Source organism: Carassius carassius, chromosome 12 (genome assembly GCF_963082965.1).
Source record: "Carassius carassius chromosome 12, fCarCar2.1, whole genome shotgun sequence".
Classification (NCBI taxonomy): Eukaryota; Metazoa; Chordata; class Actinopteri; order Cypriniformes; family Cyprinidae; genus Carassius; species Carassius carassius.
The window spans coordinates 2626047-2647371 of record NC_081766.1 but is presented as its reverse complement, the minus strand read 5'-3'; the positions used below and the strand labels follow the sequence as shown (position 1 = coordinate 2647371).

The following is a 21325-nucleotide window of genomic DNA, read 5'->3' as shown; positions in this document are numbered from 1 at the left end:
ACATAACTCACTGGAAATCCAAAATACTTCCACACCAGCGACTTCAGTGAAAGAGGAGGGGATTCGAGTTCTGTCGATGGGTCTCCTGCATCTGCAGTTGCCATGCTATCCAATCGAAAGGTTGTGAGTTCGAGTCCCGGGCCGGCAGGAATGGTGGGTGGGGGGAGTGCATGTACAGTTCTCTCTCCACCTTCAATACCACGACTTAGGTGCCCTTGAGCAAGGCATCGAACCCCTAACTGCTCCCCGGGCGCCGCAGCATAAATGGCTGCCCACTGCTCCGGGTGTGTGCTCACAGTGTGTGTGTGTGTGTTCACTGCTCTGTGTGTGTGCATTTCGGATGGGTTAAAAGCAGAGCACAAATTCTGAGTATGGGTCACCATACTTGGCTGAATGTCACTTCACTCACTTCACTATCTTTTGAGTGGCTGTTAGAGGAGGTTGACTCGCAGCACTTCAACACATGTGTTTTTTTCCGCTTGGCAAGTAACCAGACGCAACATGGGGGCGTGACAGCATCGACGATTCCATTTTTTAATTCGAAGTTTGAGACTGTGACTTAACTTCGATCGATTTCGATTTAAAATCGAAATCGTGACACCCCTATATATTACAATAGAAAACAGTTTTTTAAAACTGAAATAACATTTCATATTTTTGCTATTTTTATTGTTTGATCAAATACATGTAGCCTCGGTGAGCAGAAGAGAGTTCAAAAACAACCCCAAACTTTCAAACAGTATATATGTCTGCATGCACTGTCTGGCATTTTTTAGGTGTCCGTGTTTCTCTAAAACTGTTGGCAGACCAAATACTTCAACACCAGGCCATCACTGTGGCATCATCAATTCAGATCTTGTATCTAAATGAGGAATAAAACCAAAACAAAGAGTTGGTCATTTTACAAACCTGTCTGAATGGGCAGCTCGTGGACTGATCAAGCTGTTTCTCTTTCATTTTAACAGAGGTGGGTAGAGTACCCAAAAACTGTACTCAAGTAAAAGTAAAAGTACTTCTAGAAATATTTACTCAAGTAAAAGTAAAAGTACTAGTCTTGAATAGTTACTTGAGTAAGAGTAAAAGAGTATCGGATAAAAAATCTACTCAAGTAGTTAGTTACTAGTTACTTTGGGTCATATATACTGAGTCTATTTTTATTTAGATATATAGATAAAATGTATGTAACGTATGTGTGTGTGTGTGTATAAATGTATATATTTCATCAGCCTTTACTCCAATTTATGTAATTTATTATAAAACCCTGTCTGTTTACTTAAGTAACAGATATAGGTGTCATGCCATAACATATTTTTAATACGACTGACTTTATATTAAATGTGAATTTAACATTGAAAGTTAATGTGATATAAATATTGCTACTAATCTTTCATTGTTCAGAAAGAGAGCAAATAACATTTACATTATTAAAGATCATTGACAGTCTAGATTTCAATCACTCTCAGAAACTCCCATTAAAATCACTGAAACTGTTAACACTGTGAAATCAATATCTTAATTAAAGATTCGTACACACATCTGCACTTTGTTCTTTCTGACGAGAGAATTCGCCAGAAAGAAGTATCCAGTCAGTGAGCGAGTGAAGGAAGCACCGGCATTTTAGCGGACTCATCGGAACACCTCTGATTGGCCAATGCTTTAATAAGCTCAAAAGAATCATGTGTGTTTGGTTATAATGCGCAGCGCTGTAAAAACACATCTATCTCTGGCTCAGCGCCAGCAAGCGATCACAGATCTGAATTTAGAGCTGATGATATGACTTGCTGAACGTACTCGCAACGGTGTGATTGTATTAAAATTAACAAAATCTAAATCGGCTATTTTTTGTATTTTGGAAGCTGCATTCAACTTGACTCCCCTCTGTTATAAGCCACACACGTTCAACAAACTAATGTCAGAGTGGTATCGTGTAATGTAATAGAATGTAGCCCAAGTTATTACCTGTTAAACAGTAGACAGCACACGCGGTGTTCATCTAATAAGGATCTCCATCGCTAGCAAATAATAGCCTTTGCAGATTTCAATTCAGTGCAGTTCCAGCCACGTTTTCAACGCTGCTGATGTTAAACGTTACAACTCCGAGTGAACCACTTCAGACGCTCAGCGCGTGCGGCAGGGAACTGAACGACTCATTCAAACTGATTCATGAACCAATTCACTCGTTTGCCAATTGGTTTGATCAAGCCTTTGAACAGAATTGACTCAAAAGAATGAATCATTCGCGAATGGGCATCGCTCATTGCCCAGAGAAAAGTAGACGGCGCGTTTGGAATAAACTGAAGCATTATAACATTTATTGCATAAAGTAAGGAGAGCAGCGTCGCCCACAGTAACGAAGTAAAAGTACAGATTTTTCCCCAAAAATTTACTCAAGTAAGAGTATAAAGTACCCATCTTTAAATATACTCCGAAAAGTATTAGTTACCCCAAAAACTTACTCAAGTAAATGTAACGAAGTAAATGTAACTCGTTACTACCCACCTCTGCATTTTAACATTCATCTACTGTAATAATAAGCCATTATGTGTCTTTGTGTGCCTTCTTCACGTGCCCAGAGTGACTCCGGTTGGTTTGGCATAACAACAAATCTATTCTAAATGCTTACTGATGTAACAGCTTCATGTTTCTGTTTGAACTTATCTGACTCATAAATAATCATAAAGATAATATAACTACAGCAGGGTTCTGCGGCATAACGCTGAATTAGATGTCTAATCAACACTAAACCTTTATTTACAAGCACCTGAGATGGCAAAAAACAACATATAAAGAAATTAAATCTATAAAATAACAAAATGCTGTTTGCAAAAAAAAAAAAAATTATAGCTATAAACTATAAGACATGTTAAGAAATTATTACTTTTTTAAATTAAGGACACATTAAATTAACCAAAAGTGGAAGTAGAAACATTTATAATTTTGAAAACATTTCTGCTTCCATTAAATGAAGTGATTATTTTTGCAATTCAGCTTGGTGCCACTAGAGACACAAAAATTGCACACTTCACTATTAAGAAATAGGAGGGGGGGAAAGCACTTTACAATATGTTTCTATTAACATTAGGTAATGTATTAGGTATCATTACATTCTACAGCATTTATTAATTATATGTATAATAGTTTGTGCATAGACTAATACATTTTTTAAATTTCAAGCGGTCACATTTCAAGTATAAATTAACATTAGTTAAAGCATTACGAATGAACATTAAATAAAAATGAACAATAATAGATTTGTAAAATAAATAATGTACAAATTGTTGTTCATGATTAATTTATGATATATGATGCATTTACTGTTGTTATTAGACAGGACAGTTGAATACTTGATTCTGATTGGACAGTCGCAACATTATTTAATAAGATAACTAACAAAACTGGTAATATTTGGTAAGAATGGTAAGATTGATTGCTTAGATAACAACTGACTGGATATATAATAATAGAATAATAATAAAATCCACTAAAATAATCATTTCCACAAATAACTGTTTTGTCTTTTTCTTTAGAAACCAAAACATTGACCTGAAGAACCTGTGATGAGACTCAGGGTTTCTAGGTTTACTTAATGAGCCCTGTTTGTAGGCACTTTTTGTTCCTATAGGAAAAAAGCAAACATTTGTACATTCAAGGCTAAATTATCTAGATAACTTGTTTTCTAAAAGGAGGTCATTTGCAGGAACGGTGCGCTTCATGTTTGTAGATTGCATTGAGTTGTTCCCTCAAGCGTGTTGTGAATACAAAGAGATGAGTTACAGCAGAATACATAGAAAACAGACATAATTAAGTACTTAGACTAACCCAACTTTTTGGTTAAAAATGTTATGTAAATTGGGATGATTCATTGGGGTTCAAAAACCCCAGCATTTTTTAAGATATGGGACATTGTTATGCTTTTTAGGGCTATAAAAGACTGAATTTCTAATAAGCAGAGAAAACCAGGGATCAGTTCTTATACAGGACGTCCCATTGTATATGCACACCTTATAGGAAATTACTGCAGCGTTTTTGAGATATGGGACGTTATTACACTTTAAAAGGCTATAAAGACCCATTTCTCATAAATAGAAGAAAAGAATGGTCAGCTTTTATAGGGGACCTCCCATTCTATATGCACACCCCATTTGAAACCATGTTAATACAGTGTTTTCGAGATATGGGACATTATAACACTTTAGAGGGCCTTAAAGACCCCATTTCTAATAAGTTAAAGAAGTTAATGGTCAGTTTGTGTTTGGGATCCTTATAGCCCTCTAATAATACCCCATATTTCCAAAACGCCAAAGCAAAATGGTTTCATATGAAGTGTGCATATTGTATGGGATGTCCCCTATAAGAACTGACCATTAGTTTTCTCTAATTATTATAAACGAGATCCTTATATAGCTTATATGAGGTGTGCATATTGAATGGGACGTCCCCTATAAAAACAAAGCACTGTTTTTTGTACTTAGTAGAAATGAGTTCTTTACAGGCCTCTGGAGCGAATTTTTTTTTCTCATTGTAATTTTTTATTTATTTTTTGGCAGGCAATAAAACTCGTTACATAGAAATGCATTCAAGAGTAACGGTCACTCTTGTACAGTAAAACAAATGAAATAGCAATTTCGGTATTTCTACGAATCCCGATGTAACTCATCTACATACAACAGTGATTTGAAAGGTGATCTTTAAAGAAAAACACAATAGTACACACAACCGTCAAAGACACCAATAAATGACACGGACATTAAAGCACAAGTTCAAAAAAACCTTGAGAAATGTCATATTGTTATATTATCTCTAATTTCTGGGCGTATAAATGGAAAGCGCTCGTTCTCATTCTCGTTCTCATTTTTTTACTGTAATAATAGTAATGAACGCTCACACTCATTCATGGCTGACTTGGCTTGACCGTATATTTCTGAACTGAGGATGGCTTGACCACAGTGTGGTTTCCTACTGGAGCTCAACAGAAAGTTAACCGGGCAGGTCTCTGTTCAGCATTGGTCTAATTGCATATTGCAGACAAATTACCAATCACATCCTCATAATTAAGCAAAGTAGCAGCTCCTGACTGCACAACCGGCCCACCCCATCCACCCGCAGCATCTTAACTGATAAAAGATAGCTATCGTACATCAGTGATCTAGACCTGGGGTTATTCTGTTCGATCTGGAGGGAGTTATTGATGAACAACAGGAGTTTATGTTTGTGTCTAATGAAAAAACTATTTTCCGGGTCAAATAAAATGCATTACCTCTGGGAACGTTTAAACTCACATCAGTCGTAATCCCAAATAACCCAAAGCGAAAGACCCTTGATATATATATATTCTTTTTTAAATGGGTAGCTGATTATCATACTGGAAGCATAATAAGTGTTAATTAAGTAAATTGTTAAGGGATTTAAATGGCACTGAGGAGTCACTGTTAATTAAGACCTTACTATTTGTCTTGAAACAAATTAATTTATAAGTTGAGATCATTTTTTTTTTAAGTTTCTATTATGGCCGAATGATATAGCGGAGCAAATATATATGTTTCTTAATTAGTACAAATAGTAATTTTCAATAAAGGAACACATTTTTAATGTTACTCTCGCCAAGGCTGCATTTATTTGATGAAAATACATCAAATAAAAACAGCAATAAAGTGAAATATTATTGCAATATAAACTAACCATTTTCTATATGAATATTGTTAAAAAAAATAATAATTAAAAAAGGATTTATTCCTGTGATCAAAGCTGAATTTGATTGATCTGAACAGTGGATTTGATTTGAAACATAATTTTTATTTTTCAGGATTCTTTGATGAATAGAAAGTAAAAAAAAAAAAAAACAGCATTTATTTGACACAGGAATATTGTTTTTAATTATAAATGTCTTTACATGTATTTGCATCTTTTGCTGAATAAAAGTATTAATTTAAAAAAATAAATATACTGTATTTTACTGGCCTCACATTTTTTAATGGTCGTACAATTTTATGAAAACAATTTAAAACACACAAACGACACACACAGAGATTTTTTTTCTTATGATAGAAACAAAATAGGGTCATAAATCAATACACAGAACTTTAAAAAATATTAGCAAAATTTTGCTGCTCAAAAAAAATAAAAATAAAAATAAAAACGTTGTAAATCCAAGATGAGTCAATAACAACTTTGATTCACTTTCTGTACACTTTAAGTGCTACTTTGTCAACTTGAGGCAGTTTAAATGTTGCTTAATTATATATTGTCAACAACATCATTGCAGAAATCACATGTCAACTTATTTCCCAAGCACAGTGATGTCCAGACAAGAGCCCATCCACAGAAATTCAGAAACTCATTGACTGACGGAGGCTTTGACACGCAGTTTTAATTAGAGACAAAAGTTTGACTGAACTGTTTCAAAGAGCCGTCAGAACTCCGCTTGAGTCTGTCTGGCCTTTGACAAGACAACCATCAACACGTTTGTGATCAATTAATCAGTGTTAAAGTCCCCATCTGCTCTCGGCAGGGCTCTGCACCCATACAACAGAAACATCAGAAACAACATTTCTGTAATATCAACTGTTTCTCCAGGACATTACATCAGATTAAATGAGAGACTCTTGTTTCTCAGATATTTCTCCTAAGAAAAAGAGCCCAGCACACCAAGAGGGATTTAGGAGAAAATCTGTAACAAAGCTGATCCTTAAAGTTTATTTTCTAAGTGCATGTTACCTGTTATGAACAATTAATCCGTGCATGTTTAATTTTTGTTAAAAATGCTTTGACCTTGTAATGTCTAATCAAAATGTCATAACTGGAGCTCACATTCATCTGCCTGAGTGCCACGCCCACATCTCAACACCCAATCAACTACTGATGCATTAGAACCAAGTCCCCACCCAACACTTTTTTTTCTTTCTTTTTTTTAATCTTATGCAAAAATACACTCAGGTCAGGTGTACATCATAATACAGAAAAAGATCTGTCACTATACTGTTTCATTGCAACTTTAAACAAAGCTTAACTGAAAACTCCATTAAAGGTATAAAAGAGCAATATCTGAGTGGTTTTGGCCCGGAAGGCCCATGGTTCAACTGCACCAACTGGGACTGGTACATCTCCGCACCCTTCACATCCTCTATTTCTATTAAGCATGTCTAAACATCCACAGTCTATTTGTGTCTGCCAGGAGAATAACTTTCCACTCGTGCTCATATTTCAGTCAGATATTGTACAGAGCATGCAGAGTTCACGCCGGAGCTGATGCAGTTTTTAATACCTGTATGTGGTTACGTAGCCAACCACATTCGTTAAAACATTGTGTACTTATAGTGTAAATAATTTTTACAATATTAAGATCATTTAACTATGGAAGCACATTTTAGCCAGATAAGAAAAATGTCATGCTTTGGTAAATCATAATTATGATTTACACTGAAAATCAAATGTGGCAAATTATGTCATAAGGCTGAAATTGTGAAATTAACTGTAAAATTCATAATTATAACACATATTCACTTTTTTATTTTTACTTATGTCATAAAAGATTTTTTGACATAATTATGCAGATTTTGTCAGAATTATTACTTTTTATCTCAAATCTGACTATTTATGTCATAATGACTTTTATATCGAAATTTAGACTTTTTATCATAATTCTCTCATAATTATGACTTATGTCATAACAACACCTCAATCAATTTAATATCAATTTAAACTATTTGTCATAATTGTCACTTATCTCATGATTGACTTTTTGTCATCATAATTGTCAACTTACATTTTATCTTATAATTTATGACTATTTTATGTCGTAGTTATGACTTTTTATCTTATAATTTGATTTACGTCATAATTATGACCTCATCATTTCTGACATGCATCATAACTATGACCTTTTGTCTCATAATTTCGACTTTAATTTTTTAAGTTTTCTTGTATGGTGGCAATTGGGATCCATATCTAACAGATATGATATATATTTGTATTGGTGTATATACTGTATGTGAGACTGCGGTGGTGACTGTAGACGTACCTCTTCCCACTGATGAATGTAGCGGATAAGACGAGAGAGACGCAGCAGCCTCAGCAAGCTCAGGATTTTAGTGAAACGCACAATCCTCAGCGCTCGAGCCGTCTTATACACCTCCGAGTCTATGCCCTGCTCCACTATCAGGAAGATATAATCCACCGGAATGGACGAGACAAAGTCCACAATAAACCAGGTCTTCAGGTACTTCTTCTTGATGGACTTAGGGTCCAGGATGATGTTGGAATTGTCCTCTATAATGATGCCTGTGCGGAAGTTGAGCACCAGGTCCATGAGGAAGAAGGTGTCAGAGACCACGTTGAAGAGGATCCATGGCGTGGACGTCTCCTCTTTGAAGAAGGTGATGCCGACGGGAATAATGATCAGGTTGCCCACCATGAAGAGAAGCATGGTGAAATCCCAGTAGAACCTGCAAGAGAGAAAGAAAAGGTATTGGCTCTATCTAACACCATCCTTACTCTGTAGAAAGTAAGTGGTAAGTTTATGTGATTTTACTTGTGTACATTTGTAAACTCTGGAATGATGTTCTAGTTTGTATATTAACAAAGGTTAATAACATTAATAGTTTACAATGACTCTGTTTACATGCACAAAAGTATTACAATATAAATCAGGATTCAGTCCTATTAACATTTTTGCATGCATCATGTAAATGTATAAACCATTTGCTATGCAAGAGGAAGCCATTATTCCAGAAATATCAAAAAGACAGCCAACATATGCATATATTAATTTCAACTCTTGGTCTTTACATTAGGAATTTGTTAACTAGTATTAACTAACAATGAGCAATACATTTGTTATAGTATTCACTAATCTTGGTAAAAATAAGTTAATAAAAATACTATTAGATGACTATTCAAATGTCCATGTTAGCTCAATTCCATGAAATAATATCAACTAACAACTTTAGATTTTAATAATGTATTAGTAAATGTTGAAATGAGCATTAACCAAGATTAGTAAATGCTGTGTAAGTATTTTTCATTGTTGTGTCATGTTAAACAATGCAGTTAAATGTTAACAAACCCAACCTTGTTGTGAAGTGCTCCCAAATTTTTGATCATATAAACACCTCATTTGCAATATGCACAGGAACTGCACATTAATTTGTAAGTATTTATTGCCAAACAAAAGTAATATTAGGTGAGAATTAGATGCAAACAGTTTTGAAAAGTCAAGCTATTGAAACATTTTTGCAGCAAGAAGGACACATATTTTTACAAGCATTTCATAAACATTTACAGAAAAATCATGGCCTGCATTTGTAAGATTCTCATGACCTAAATTTTGAAATTCATGCTGCCCTTGAGTGCTTTTGTTAAAGACATGAATGAAAATGAATGAGTTGATTCAATTGCTGTCCAAAATGTAGAAAATTCAGCATAATAAATAGCAAAAGCACACATCTCCCTTATTTCCAGATGAAAATAGCAGTCTTGGTCCAATGTGAACTGTTCTGATTATTATTAAAACTGCATTATAATGCATTGCAGTATGCATGTCACCCACATAAGGTATATTAAACAGGTTTGTTTTGAAAACAAACACCAAAAAAATTAATAACATTAGCATTGCAACAATGCATTACAACATGCTGCAGAGAATGCTTTATAATGACCTTGTAAAAAGTGCAAGAATGCCCAAAAACCTCAGAAGACCCCTGATATTTGAGAGTCTCACACGGCTGTGACTGGTGTAAGTATATTCCTGAGGGTCTGAAATAAAGGTCTGCGTGGAGCGGATGTAATCCGTTTCCACGTGGTGCTCGCACACGTGTGCAACTCAAGGTCACAGCAGCGTGCGCTAAGGTGCATGCTGACTCATAACTGGAGACTGATGCAACTCGTACACAATGGCAGCTTCTTTTCGCAAGGTTTGCACAGCTGATCGGCTCTAAGAAGTGTTGAGGGTCTTTGATATGTCAAAAGGACTTTGAATGGAGTGGGAGTATTGAAATAAATATGCATCAGTTTCAGGTTTTCTATGGAGACGATGCTAAAGGTTACATATATGCAGTGTTGGGGAGTAACTAGTTACATGTAACGGCGTTACGTAATTTAATTACAAAATTATTGTAACTGTAATTAGTTACAGTTACTACGAAAAAAATAGTAATTAAATTACAGTTACTTATGAAATTTTTAACGATTACAAAGGGGATTACATTTGAATATTTACACGCATCCACATACAGATTTAACTGATTTCTTTCCCAAATTGCACTGACTATTCTGAGACATACCGCCCTAATAATTTCCGGGATGCGGAAATACAGTCTGGTTCGTAGAATCCAGTCATAAAAACGAAATGCCTAACGCGGACGGAATATGCCACATTTTGGATGACTAAATCAAAAGTATGTCAGTACACTTGAATCAAAACATGACATGGACTAGTGTCTGTGAATATTAAGCCCCAAAAATGCAATATATGACTTCCACACTCTGCGTGTCTGTGGAAATCAGGCGCGGACTGGACACCGGGAGAACCGGGACAATTCCCGGTGGCCTGGCAGCCGATTTTGCCCCACTATTTAATATCATTATTGTATAATTGCCTGCCGAATGTACTAAAGCGATCATTTGCGAATCCGCCATTTGATAATTAAATCTCTAATAAATCATGAATTGTTAGTCATGACTCGCGCGCTCTCCGCGCCTCCGCCAAACGGTTTGGATCAGACTCCGAGTAATCAATGCGAGAGAGAGAGAGAGAGAGAGAGAGAGAGAGAGAGAGAGAGAGAGAGAGAGAGAGAGAGAGAGAGACTATGGAAGCGTACAGCTGGAGCAGAGAAGCAGAACTACTGTTCAGGGTTTCAGGTCAGTTTCATCTGTAAAGATGCTTTTTTGTCTTTGTTTTTTTTATTTATTTAATCAAGCAGCAGCACGTTGCTCATCAGTCATCACTCAAAATACTATATAAGGGACATAATTATTATCTGTTGTAATGTTACAGTAGTAATATAGCTGAAAAAAAATCATATTTTTTTTATAGGTTTAGGGGGAGCTACGACAGACAACAACACAACCCTTACGAAAATTAACATTTTAATATTTAACTATAAATCCAGAGAAAATGGTTACTATTGTTTAACTGTGATAACCAAAAATGTAAAATTATTTTACAAATGTATTTATTTAAAAATAAATACAAATCCATTTGCAAAAAAAAAAAAAAAAATTACTCAAGGTTATTTTTTCTTTTATATAGGCTAATAAAAGCATGGTTAATTTTTGTAAGGGGAAAAAAAAGGATTATATATAGGATTTTTCTATAAAGATATTGTAGTATTGTAGAGTATTGTATTGTAAAGTATAGTTTTGTTCAATCTTGAGTATTAAAGTCATGAGAGAGATGCATAACAGGGCAAAATAAAGAAACTGAAGAGAAAAATGGAAGTGAAGGTGCAGTTCAGGAGAGAACTTTTAATTATTTTGCATGTCCCCAAATTAAGGATTTAAAATAGATAAAAAATACTTTTGTCCATGAATTTGTTTGTATGAGTTTGAATTTTCCAGTCTGATTTTTTTCCCCAGTCCACCCCTCCTGTAAATTAATGGCAAAGACATGGTTTCATTTACTACACATAGGCCTACTGAAGCTCGCAGTGTTTTCAACCTCTGCTGTCTCAATATAGGAGTACATGAGCACATAAACATAATTTCTAGAACTGCTCTGTGTCACTTCATGTGCATTTTACTTATTTTGAGAAAACTATCATCATATACAAAGAGACAGCAGTTTAAAAAATAACACCAATGTTTAGGATTTTATTACACAGAATACGTCACATGCTTATTAGATAACTGTATTTAAGTTGATGTATATGCTTTTATTTATTATTCTTTAATTTTCACAAATTTACAAAAGTAATCAAAAAGTACTCAAAAGTAATTAGTTACATTACTTTAATAAAGTAATTGAAAAAGTTACACTACTATTACATTTTAAACAGGGTAACTTGTAATCTGTAACCTATTACATTTCCAAAGTAACCTTCCCAACACTGCATATATGTGCATGTTATTACATAACTTGACTAATTGCAGAAATTGCATGGATATTTTTATTATCAACAAAATGTGTCTATTACCTGATGAAGACTCAATGTAAAAAAAGTGCCAGATTAACCCACATAAGCACAAGTACTGCAGCATTCAGTGATCTGCATCCAACATCATTTAAAGTTACAATGAATTATACTCACATGTTGCATAAATGTCAAATGCAACCTGATGCATGTTGCTCAAGCAATGCAAACCATGTAAAGAGTCGTCCATATGTTTTTATAGCATGCAAAACCTTTTGAGTCCAGAATGACTGTGGTGCTGAAATGATGTTCCTCATTGATACAGACATAATGCATGACAGCATCTGCAGACTAACAATTGACTGAAAGTTTGGCATGTCTTAATTCTATTTACTGAGGTTAATGCTTCAACAGTTTAAAACCTTGAGATATATGCTTTATATGATCGTGAGGTGAAATGATTATCTCAGAATGAATGCGATTATCTCAAAATATTATAAAGCATGATATCTACTAGACAAAATTGCTTATGTGCTTCAATGCATTTGGTCTCACATTGTTATCTAGTCAGGTAGAAATAAATCTAACTCAGCATGGACAAAAATGCTTATGTGCCAAATGTGTATGCGCAAAAATCACAATGCTATTGCCTTTCTGTTTTTCTTTTTTTTTATAACCACAACAATAGCCTGGTCAGATGACAATTTTATGAGAGGATAATACAATACTCACATAAAAATGCATATTTTTTTCCAAATTGTAGAAAGTGTCTTGTGAGGACATTTATTTAACATATATTATTTGAAAATGTCATAAATCAGCCAAATCATATTTAGTTTAAAACTATCGATCAACAGGTTTCCCGAGGCTTTGGTTTAGGTTTCAGAAGTCTGAGACTATTATTAAAAAACGTTAATTATTAATACAAATGCTAAAAATGTAAACATTCGCATAAATTTGAGATCATCTGTTGCTTTAATGACAGCAGTACTGGAGCTGACCTAAACAAACCCGATGCTCAATGTCACTGATAGTGCAGATCTTAAAACTATCTCATGCATCTTAAATATTGTTTACATTTAAAAAGAAACACGCGCACACACACACACACACCTTCATTTATGGGTCAAATTTGGTCCTAGATACCATATTGGCATGCAAAGTTTCTCCAAGCAGATGCTCTTACCTGAAGTCGCTGTAGGGGTGAATGATCCAGTTACCCGCCGATTTCACGCGCTCCTGCTCCTTCTCCACCTCCTTCTGGCTCCCGTACATGCGCAGGGAGAATTTATTGACCCCGGGCTGCAACATGCTACTGAACTGCCGCTGCATGAAACTCGCTTGGCTGCCCCGGGTCTCGCCGTCCTCCTGAGCTCCATCCTCAGATTTGAGGAAGGTCACCGAGTTCCGGGGCTGCTGCTGCGCGCCGAAGATGGAGGACGAGGCTTTCCGACTGGAGGCGTTGGAAAAGGACACTTTGGAATCCTTCTTCTCCGGGATCCCGGGGTTCGAGGCGTCTTGCCCCTGCGTGCTGGTCGCGTCCATGCTGGTCATTGAATTGCACGCTGCCCGCTTGCTCCCGTCCGGCTTGGACATGATGGACCGGAGGCTCCCGGTGCCGGAGACCCGCCTGCACCCCCCGTTCTTGTTGCATTTCATGCTGGGAAGCGGTGCTGAAGGTTTCCCGTCACCCTCGGCAGCATTACAAGCCTCTACCGTCACTGTGGCCACTACAGTAGACGCTTTGCCTCCTCCTCCTCCGCCCTTAACAGTGTCGTGGCGACCCCCAGAAGCAGCAGCAGCATCAGCATCACCCGGGCGCACATCAGTGGAAGCGGAGCTCCTGGACGCGCCTCCTCCTCCTCCTCCTCCCGGTGTGCAGCTCTTAATCTGAACGCTGCTCGCTCCTCCAGCTCTCCTCAGCCGCGGATGCTGAAACTTGGATTCCTTCTCCGTGTCGTCCGTCCCCTCCGTGGCGACGTGATTGGGTTTCAGGTTCGAACCGGCGGCATCCGAGTTGAACTCCAGGCAACTCTTGGGGGTGCTGTTCCCGGTGCAGTGGTACGCGTGCGCGCTCTTTTGGGCCGCTTTCTTCATCGTGACAACATCCGAGCCGGGCGAGAGCTCATTCCGGTCCATGTCATTCACCGGATCAGATTTGGCCTGTAATTATCTTTGCGGGAAACCAATCAGCACGGATGATGGGTAAGAGAGAGAGAGAGAGAGAGAGAGAGAGAGAGAAGTGATTTCTTTGCCAACAAAATGAAACAGCTCTTATAGTTTATTAACTGTTTGTTGGGTCACTCCGGGAGCGCATGCATCTTCCATTTCAATTCAAGTAGGCCATACAATTCAAGTTTCAAGTACATTTATGTCTAATCAAATAAACACCGTCTTTCGCGCCATTTCAACCTATTAATAAATAACAACGGGTTGCAACAGGCTAAATATCTTAATTATCTTTTGAGTTTTAATTCAGGCCTTGTGCTCAAGGTCATGACATTTTAGAATGCTTATTAGAAAGATAATGCAGATCTGATACAACAAGATTCGTGATAAATCAGCATTGAGTAATATGAAATAAAAAAATTAAAACAGTTAACAGAAACTAAAATCATGCATAAATGACAAAATTATAGGCCTGCATAGCGTCAGAATAAACTTTCAGAGAAAAAAGGTTCAAAAGCTGTGACTAGGGGATACTTTTTCAAAAGCTACTAAAATATATAATTTATGTGTTAATATGTACCCTTTAGTTACTAATATGTACCTTTAAGGTACTAATATGCACTTATTAGGGTAAATAAGGTACAAGGGTGTATCTTTTTCAAAGGAATCACACCAGTGGACAGCTTTTGTACCTTTTTTCTGAGAGTGTAAAATTATGGTAACTGCACATTAATTAGTTACACTTAAAGTGTTTTTAAAAACACCATTTGGTCAATTGAAATAAAAGTTATAAACTGAAATAAAAAATAAAAGTACTACCAAAACTGGGAGAAGTTTGTTAACATTTATCTGGGAACAGGCCAAAAAAACTACAGATAAAGAAAACATTTGAAAATAAAAGTTAGGGCCTATAAGAGCCACATTTGTTATGCATATGCTACCAGACAAAAAAAAAAAAAAAAGCAAGTTTCGTTCTGTTCATCTGTCTTCACAGTCCTACTGACTTAAAAGCTAATCAATCAAGTCAGCTGTGTGTATGCAGAAACCTATAAACGACATTGTCACATGCATAAACAGATGGTTGGAATATTTGTAGTTACTATTGTCGCATAAACAATCTGGCACTTTTTGTGTTTAAAAATGCAGCTGTTGTCATGTCGTTCTGATGTCATAACAGCAGAGGATGCGCGAGTGAAATCAGACTGCAGCGGGGCGCCACCTACAGGCGCACAGACGGAACTACAGCAGTTCACAGAACCACTGGGGTCATTCAGACCTGTTGAATGATTTCAGAAACCAGAAAGCGCAAATGCACTTTTCAGACTTCCAACAGAAAAACTAAAAAATGTCATCTGAAAAAAACCCACCGTTGGTAAACCACTATGACATAACCTCATCTGTCCAGATGTTCTCAAACTTATGCAGCAAAAAAAAGGTACAAAAGCCGTCAAAGGGGCAATACCATTGAATACCAGTGTGCTATTTATACTAATCTGTATCAATAATATACTAATATGTATACTTTAGATGCTAATTAGATACTAATGTGTACCTTTACGGTACTAATATGTAAATAAAGTAGGGGTAAACAAGTAACACATGTATACCACCCTAGTGACCATATAGATATTAGCTGAAATGTAAAAAAATGGCTGCAATGGAAAAATAATGAGATGAAAGAGAAAATTTATAAAACTATAGTGGGACGTTTTTGCACATTTTTGCAAAAATATAATTTAAATATATTAATATTATTAAATATTTTATTATACATTAATATATATATATTAATAGTCAGCACAATATTTCCAAAGAGTATTATAGTGACATTAAGATAATTATATTTATATTATATATATATATATATATATATATATATATTTTTTTTTTTTTTTTTCATTTTAATATTATTTAGGCTACTCTTAGTCATTTTTCACTTTTTAGCAGTTTTTCTAAGTAGATTTTGCTGTATAGTCTGACTAATTTTCCAATGGAAAATTACAATGGTTTAAATGGTTTCTCACTGAAGGATCTCTGCTTTCATAATAGACATATGCATGACATTAACATCAAGAGAAAGCTCATTTGTCATCACGAGCCCTGCCTGAGTTCTTGACCACTTTCGTGATCACAAAACATCTTCCTGAGCACATCATCTCTAAAAAGCAAGTCATCTTCTTCTGTGAATATCATTGTTGCTGACCTATAGCAGACTACAGACTTGAATGAGCAGACTGTCAGATCTTACCTTATTTTCCCTGGCGCTGATGTGTGACCGAAGCCAGCCAATGCAGAGTGAAGCGCACCTCCAGAACAGCAGCCTGTAGCAATGACATTGAAAGGTTGTCTCAACCCGGCGGAGGGAGAGAGAGAGGTGGGATGCTGCGTCCCTTCAGTGATGGAGCGTTTGACCTCTAGAGGTCATCGAGGTTGCCATGCTCCCAACCACACACTCTGCTTCCCACATGGGAAGTGTTTAATCTGAGCAGCTCCGGATCAATTTCTCTCTCTCTCTCTCTCTCTCTCTCTCTGCAGAACACTCACTTCCTGGTATGACACATTTAAGGATGATGCTTTGGGCTTCATTTGCATAAAAGGCAAAGTTCAAAGAAAGGAGGATATCTGTGGATTGATCTTGGAAGCTTTTCGATTCTGCAGATCAACAGGAATTCTACAGGTTTTTACCAATGTGCTCCAGTTATTGGTGTCATTATAAGGATTTTTAAAAATCATTTTATAGGCATTGCATTTAACATATATGTACATATCTATCTATCTATATATATACACTCTCCGGCCACTGTATTAGTTGCACCTGTTCAATTGCTTGGTAATACAAATTGCTAATCAGCCAATCACATGGCAGCAACTCAATGCATTTAGTCATCTAGATGTGGTGAAGACGACCTGCTGAAGTTCAAACTGAGCATCAGAATGAGGAAGAAAGGGGATTTAAGTGACTTGTGTTGGTGCCAGACGTGCTGGTCTGAGTATTTCAAAAACTGCTGATCTACTGGGATTTTCACTCACAACCATCTCTAGGGTTTACAGAGAATGGTCCGAAAAAGAGAAAATATCCAGTGAGCGGCGGTTGTGTGGACGAAAATGCCTTGTTGATGTCAGATGAGAATGGGCAGACTGGTTAGAGATGATAGAAAGGCAACAGTAACTGAAATAACTCTCATTACAACCAAGGTATACAGAACACCATCTCTGAACACACAACACATCGAACCCTGATGTAGATGAGCTACACCAACAGAAGACCACACCGGGTGCTGCTCCTGTGAGCTAAGAACAGGAAACAGAGGCTACAATTCACACAGGCTCACCAAAATTGGACAATAGAAGATTGGGAAAACATTGCCTGGTCTGATGAGTCTCGATTTCTGCTGCAACATTCAGATGTTAGGGTCAGAATCTGGCGTAAAGAACATGAAGGCATGGATTCATCCTGCCTTGTCTCAAGGGTTCAGGCTGCTGGTGGTGTAATGGTGTGGGGGATGTTTTCTTGGCACACTTTGGGCCACTTAGTGCCAATTGGGCGTCGTTTAAATGCCACAGCCTACCTGAGCATTGTTTCTGACCATGTCCATCCCTTTATGACCACCATGTACCCATCCTCTGATGGCTACTTCCAGCAGGATAATGCACCATGTCACAAAGCTCAAATCATCTCAGACTGGTGTCTTGAACATGACAATGAGTTCACTTTACTCAAATGGCCCCCACAGTCACCAGATCTCAACCCAATAGAGCATCTTTGGGATGTGGAGGACAGATTCGTATCATGGATGTGCAGCCGACAAATCTGCAGCAACTGTGATGCTATCATGTCAATATGGACCAAAATCTCTGAGGAATGTTTCCAACACCTTGTTGAATCTATGCCATGAATAATTAATGCAGTTCTGAAAGCAACCCTGTGCTAGCAAGGTGTACCTCATAAAGTGGCCAGTGAGTGTATAGACAAAACAGGAAAAACACATTCACTATGACTTGCCAGTTTCCCTGATATTTCCAGGTTTTCTGTGATTGTGGGAATTGTGTGTCACACACTGAACCGTGGAGGATGATTTGAAAGGAAGGAAATTTAATTTTGGTAACTGAAATAAAGCTGAAATAAAATACAAATATTAGAAGGAAAAAAGTTGCCTTGGAAACTAACTTAAATAGGTTTCATTACTAAACCAAAACTGAAGGGAAAAAAATATATATATTTAAGGAAATATTGAAATAATTACATAAAGTAACAAAAATATCAAAAGCATTAAATTTACAAAAACAAAACTAAAATTAAAATATAACAATAAACGCTCATTTAATATTTAATTGTTACTAATAATTTCATCAATATTTATAATAGAAATAAAATATAAATATTAGATGAAAGAAAATGAGAAATGTTGCCTTGACAACTAACTAAAATGAGATGAAGTACTAAAATTACTAAAAGCTAAAAAAAAGTCTAATGGAAATATTTTTTTAAAAGCTAATAAAAATGACAAATAAAAAGCACAACAAAGTTACAAAAACTAACATTATAGAAAAATTTGGCAACTAAAATAAAAGTACTATTAGTAGTACTAAGTACTATATACTATTGAAGTACTAAAACTACACAAAGTCTAAGTGAAATTAAAAACAAAATCACAAAAGCTAAAATTAAAAGAAATACTGAAAATATAAAAATAAAAGTCCCTTCAAAACATGAATACTATGTATACTAATGAATTCTATAATGTTATATAAGTCATTTTAAAATAACACTTAAGATGTATTTGTTTAATGTATACTTTAAACTTAGACAATCTAGTGTGCAATCAAGAAAAGTTTTTGCAGGAATATGTTTTTATTTGTGATAAAGCTCAGTGCTGTGCAACAACACTCTTAAAAATTAAAGATTATTCTATGGCATCACTGCAAAAAATAAAATAAACTTTATTTTTAAGAGGGAAGCATAAGAGCAGCAGCAAGGCAGGTCACTAACTGATTCATTCAAAAAAGCTCATAAGTCTCTATACATGGTTGATTTGGTGGTCTCATAACAATAAAAGCACTCTGCGAGAGGGAAGAGAGAGCTCTCTGTCTGAAAACACTCAGTAGTGCAGTACAGGGACTGCTTATGTTGTTTATAGCCAACAATTAATTAACTTCAGAACGAGTTTGCAACAAAGGCTGGTCACTCTTGCAGATAATCACAATTAGCAGCTTCTTGGCTGGAGATCAGACAGACACATGCAGACACACAGGCTGATAACACAGACTGTAGAATCAGTGTACAACTCAACACTCAAAAATAGCTAATGTCACAAATTTACTGAAACAAGATTGTACTGAATCTTTCCTACTTTCTGGCATGAGACAACAGGGTGCTGATCTGAACAAGCTGACATTTCAGCACATTATTTTATGAATTTGTCATAAGATTCGGCTCTTGGCTGTTGAAGAATGATGCAACGTACAGTACAGACCGAAAGTTTGGACACACCTTCTCATTCAAAGAGTTTTCTTTATTTTCATGACTATGAAAATTGTAGAGTCACACTGAAGGCATCAAGGGTTATTTGACCAAGAAGGAGAGTGATGGGGTGCTGCGCCAGATGACCTGGCCTCCACAGTCACCGGACCTGAACCCAATCCAGATGGTTTAGGGGTGAGCTGGACCGCAGACAGAAGACAAAAGGGCCAACAAGTGCTAAGCATCTCTCGGGGAACTATTTCAGTTGTTTCACACTTTTTTGTTATGTATATAATTCCATATATAATTCCACATGTGTTAATTCATAGTTTTGATGCCTTCAGTGTGAATCTACAATTTTTATAGTCATGAAAATAAAGAAAACTCTTTGAATGAGAAGGTGTGTCCAAACTTTTGGTCTGTACTGTATGTTATAACAGACTGTAAACCAGCCATAGGTGTGTTTCAAAAAATTTGAAAAAAAAAAAAAAACATAAGTTGAATTTAAATAGACAACTGTTAACTGAAATTAAATATAAACAAACTTATTTCTAATATTCAGTTTTAAAAGCGTCTATTGGAGTATAAAGTATTAGAACAAACACAGAAACTCTGAGCTTAGTTTGTGTTCGCGATCTGTGGAGAAACCAATGACAGATTTAATGAAACATCTCATCATCAGCAGCAATACATTACATTCATTCAGTCATTTGTTTGTTCTTCTCCTTTATTATGATTTACAAAAACAAACCATTTAACTTAAAAAAAAAAAAAAAAAAAAAAATCGCAGACTGCGAGAAGACAGCTGAATGTGAGGAGATTTAAAAAAAAAATACAATAAAAAAAGAAAGCGAGAGAGAGCTTTTATCACATTATCGGGTCGTGTGCCTGTTTGGATAAAGGCACCAAAAAATGCTAAGTGAAATAGAGAAAATCTATTTCTCTCATGAGTTTTTAGGATGCTGCTTAACGTAGAAAATCATAAAATATTGCCCAAAAAATTCACACGTTTCTGTTTGTTCAATGTTCTATTAATCTTCTCAAAACAAAAAAAAAATACTGTGAAAATAAGTATTAGGAGAGAAACCTGCGCTGTGTTTTCCTCAGTCACAGATGTTCTTGGATCGCTTGGCTTTACACAATATAATGCAGTTTGTTTGTGTTTTAATGTTTTCAATAAATACGTTTCATATATACTGTATGGGTGACACATCACACAAAAAAACATGTCCAGGTTTTACTTAACCTCCAAATCAAAATAAAATAAAAAATGTATTATGCCCAAAATGACTATATTGGAGTTATTTTCATGAGAATTAAGCATTCAATTACCACAATGCATTCAGATTTATTACTCAGATGGTGATTCGCATTACTGTAATGTAGTATTACAATTCTATAATACTGTAATAAAATCATTTATCTAATTAAAGGCAGTAAAACTAACAATATAATCTATAAACATGAATTCAATTCGTATTTGATTTTTTTGCATTACAGCAAACTGTGCTTTATTGTCATGAAAATAACATTTCAAAAATGTATTCAAAAGTAACAAAAAGTTATTGGTGGCTCTAAAATAGGCTTTAGCATAACACGGTTTCTTTTTTTCTTCTGGTTTTGAGGTGAA

At 35.8% G+C, this 21325-nt stretch overlaps 1 protein-coding gene across 1 annotated transcript in view; it reads right to left on the bottom strand.

The window, feature by feature from the left end:
- Positions 1-14434, bottom strand: part of LOC132154469 (potassium/sodium hyperpolarization-activated cyclic nucleotide-gated channel 2-like) — a 64465-nt gene extending 50031 nt beyond the window's left edge. The window contains exons 1-2 of the mRNA XM_059563033.1: positions 13252-14434; positions 8018-8441 (exon numbers count right to left, since the gene is read on the bottom strand). Coding sequence (XP_059419016.1) covers positions 8018-8441; positions 13252-14204 — 1377 coding nt within the window. The 5' untranslated portion in view covers positions 14205-14434. The remainder of the gene's footprint in view (positions 1-8017; positions 8442-13251) is intronic.
- Between the last annotated feature and the right edge of the window lie 6891 nt (positions 14435-21325).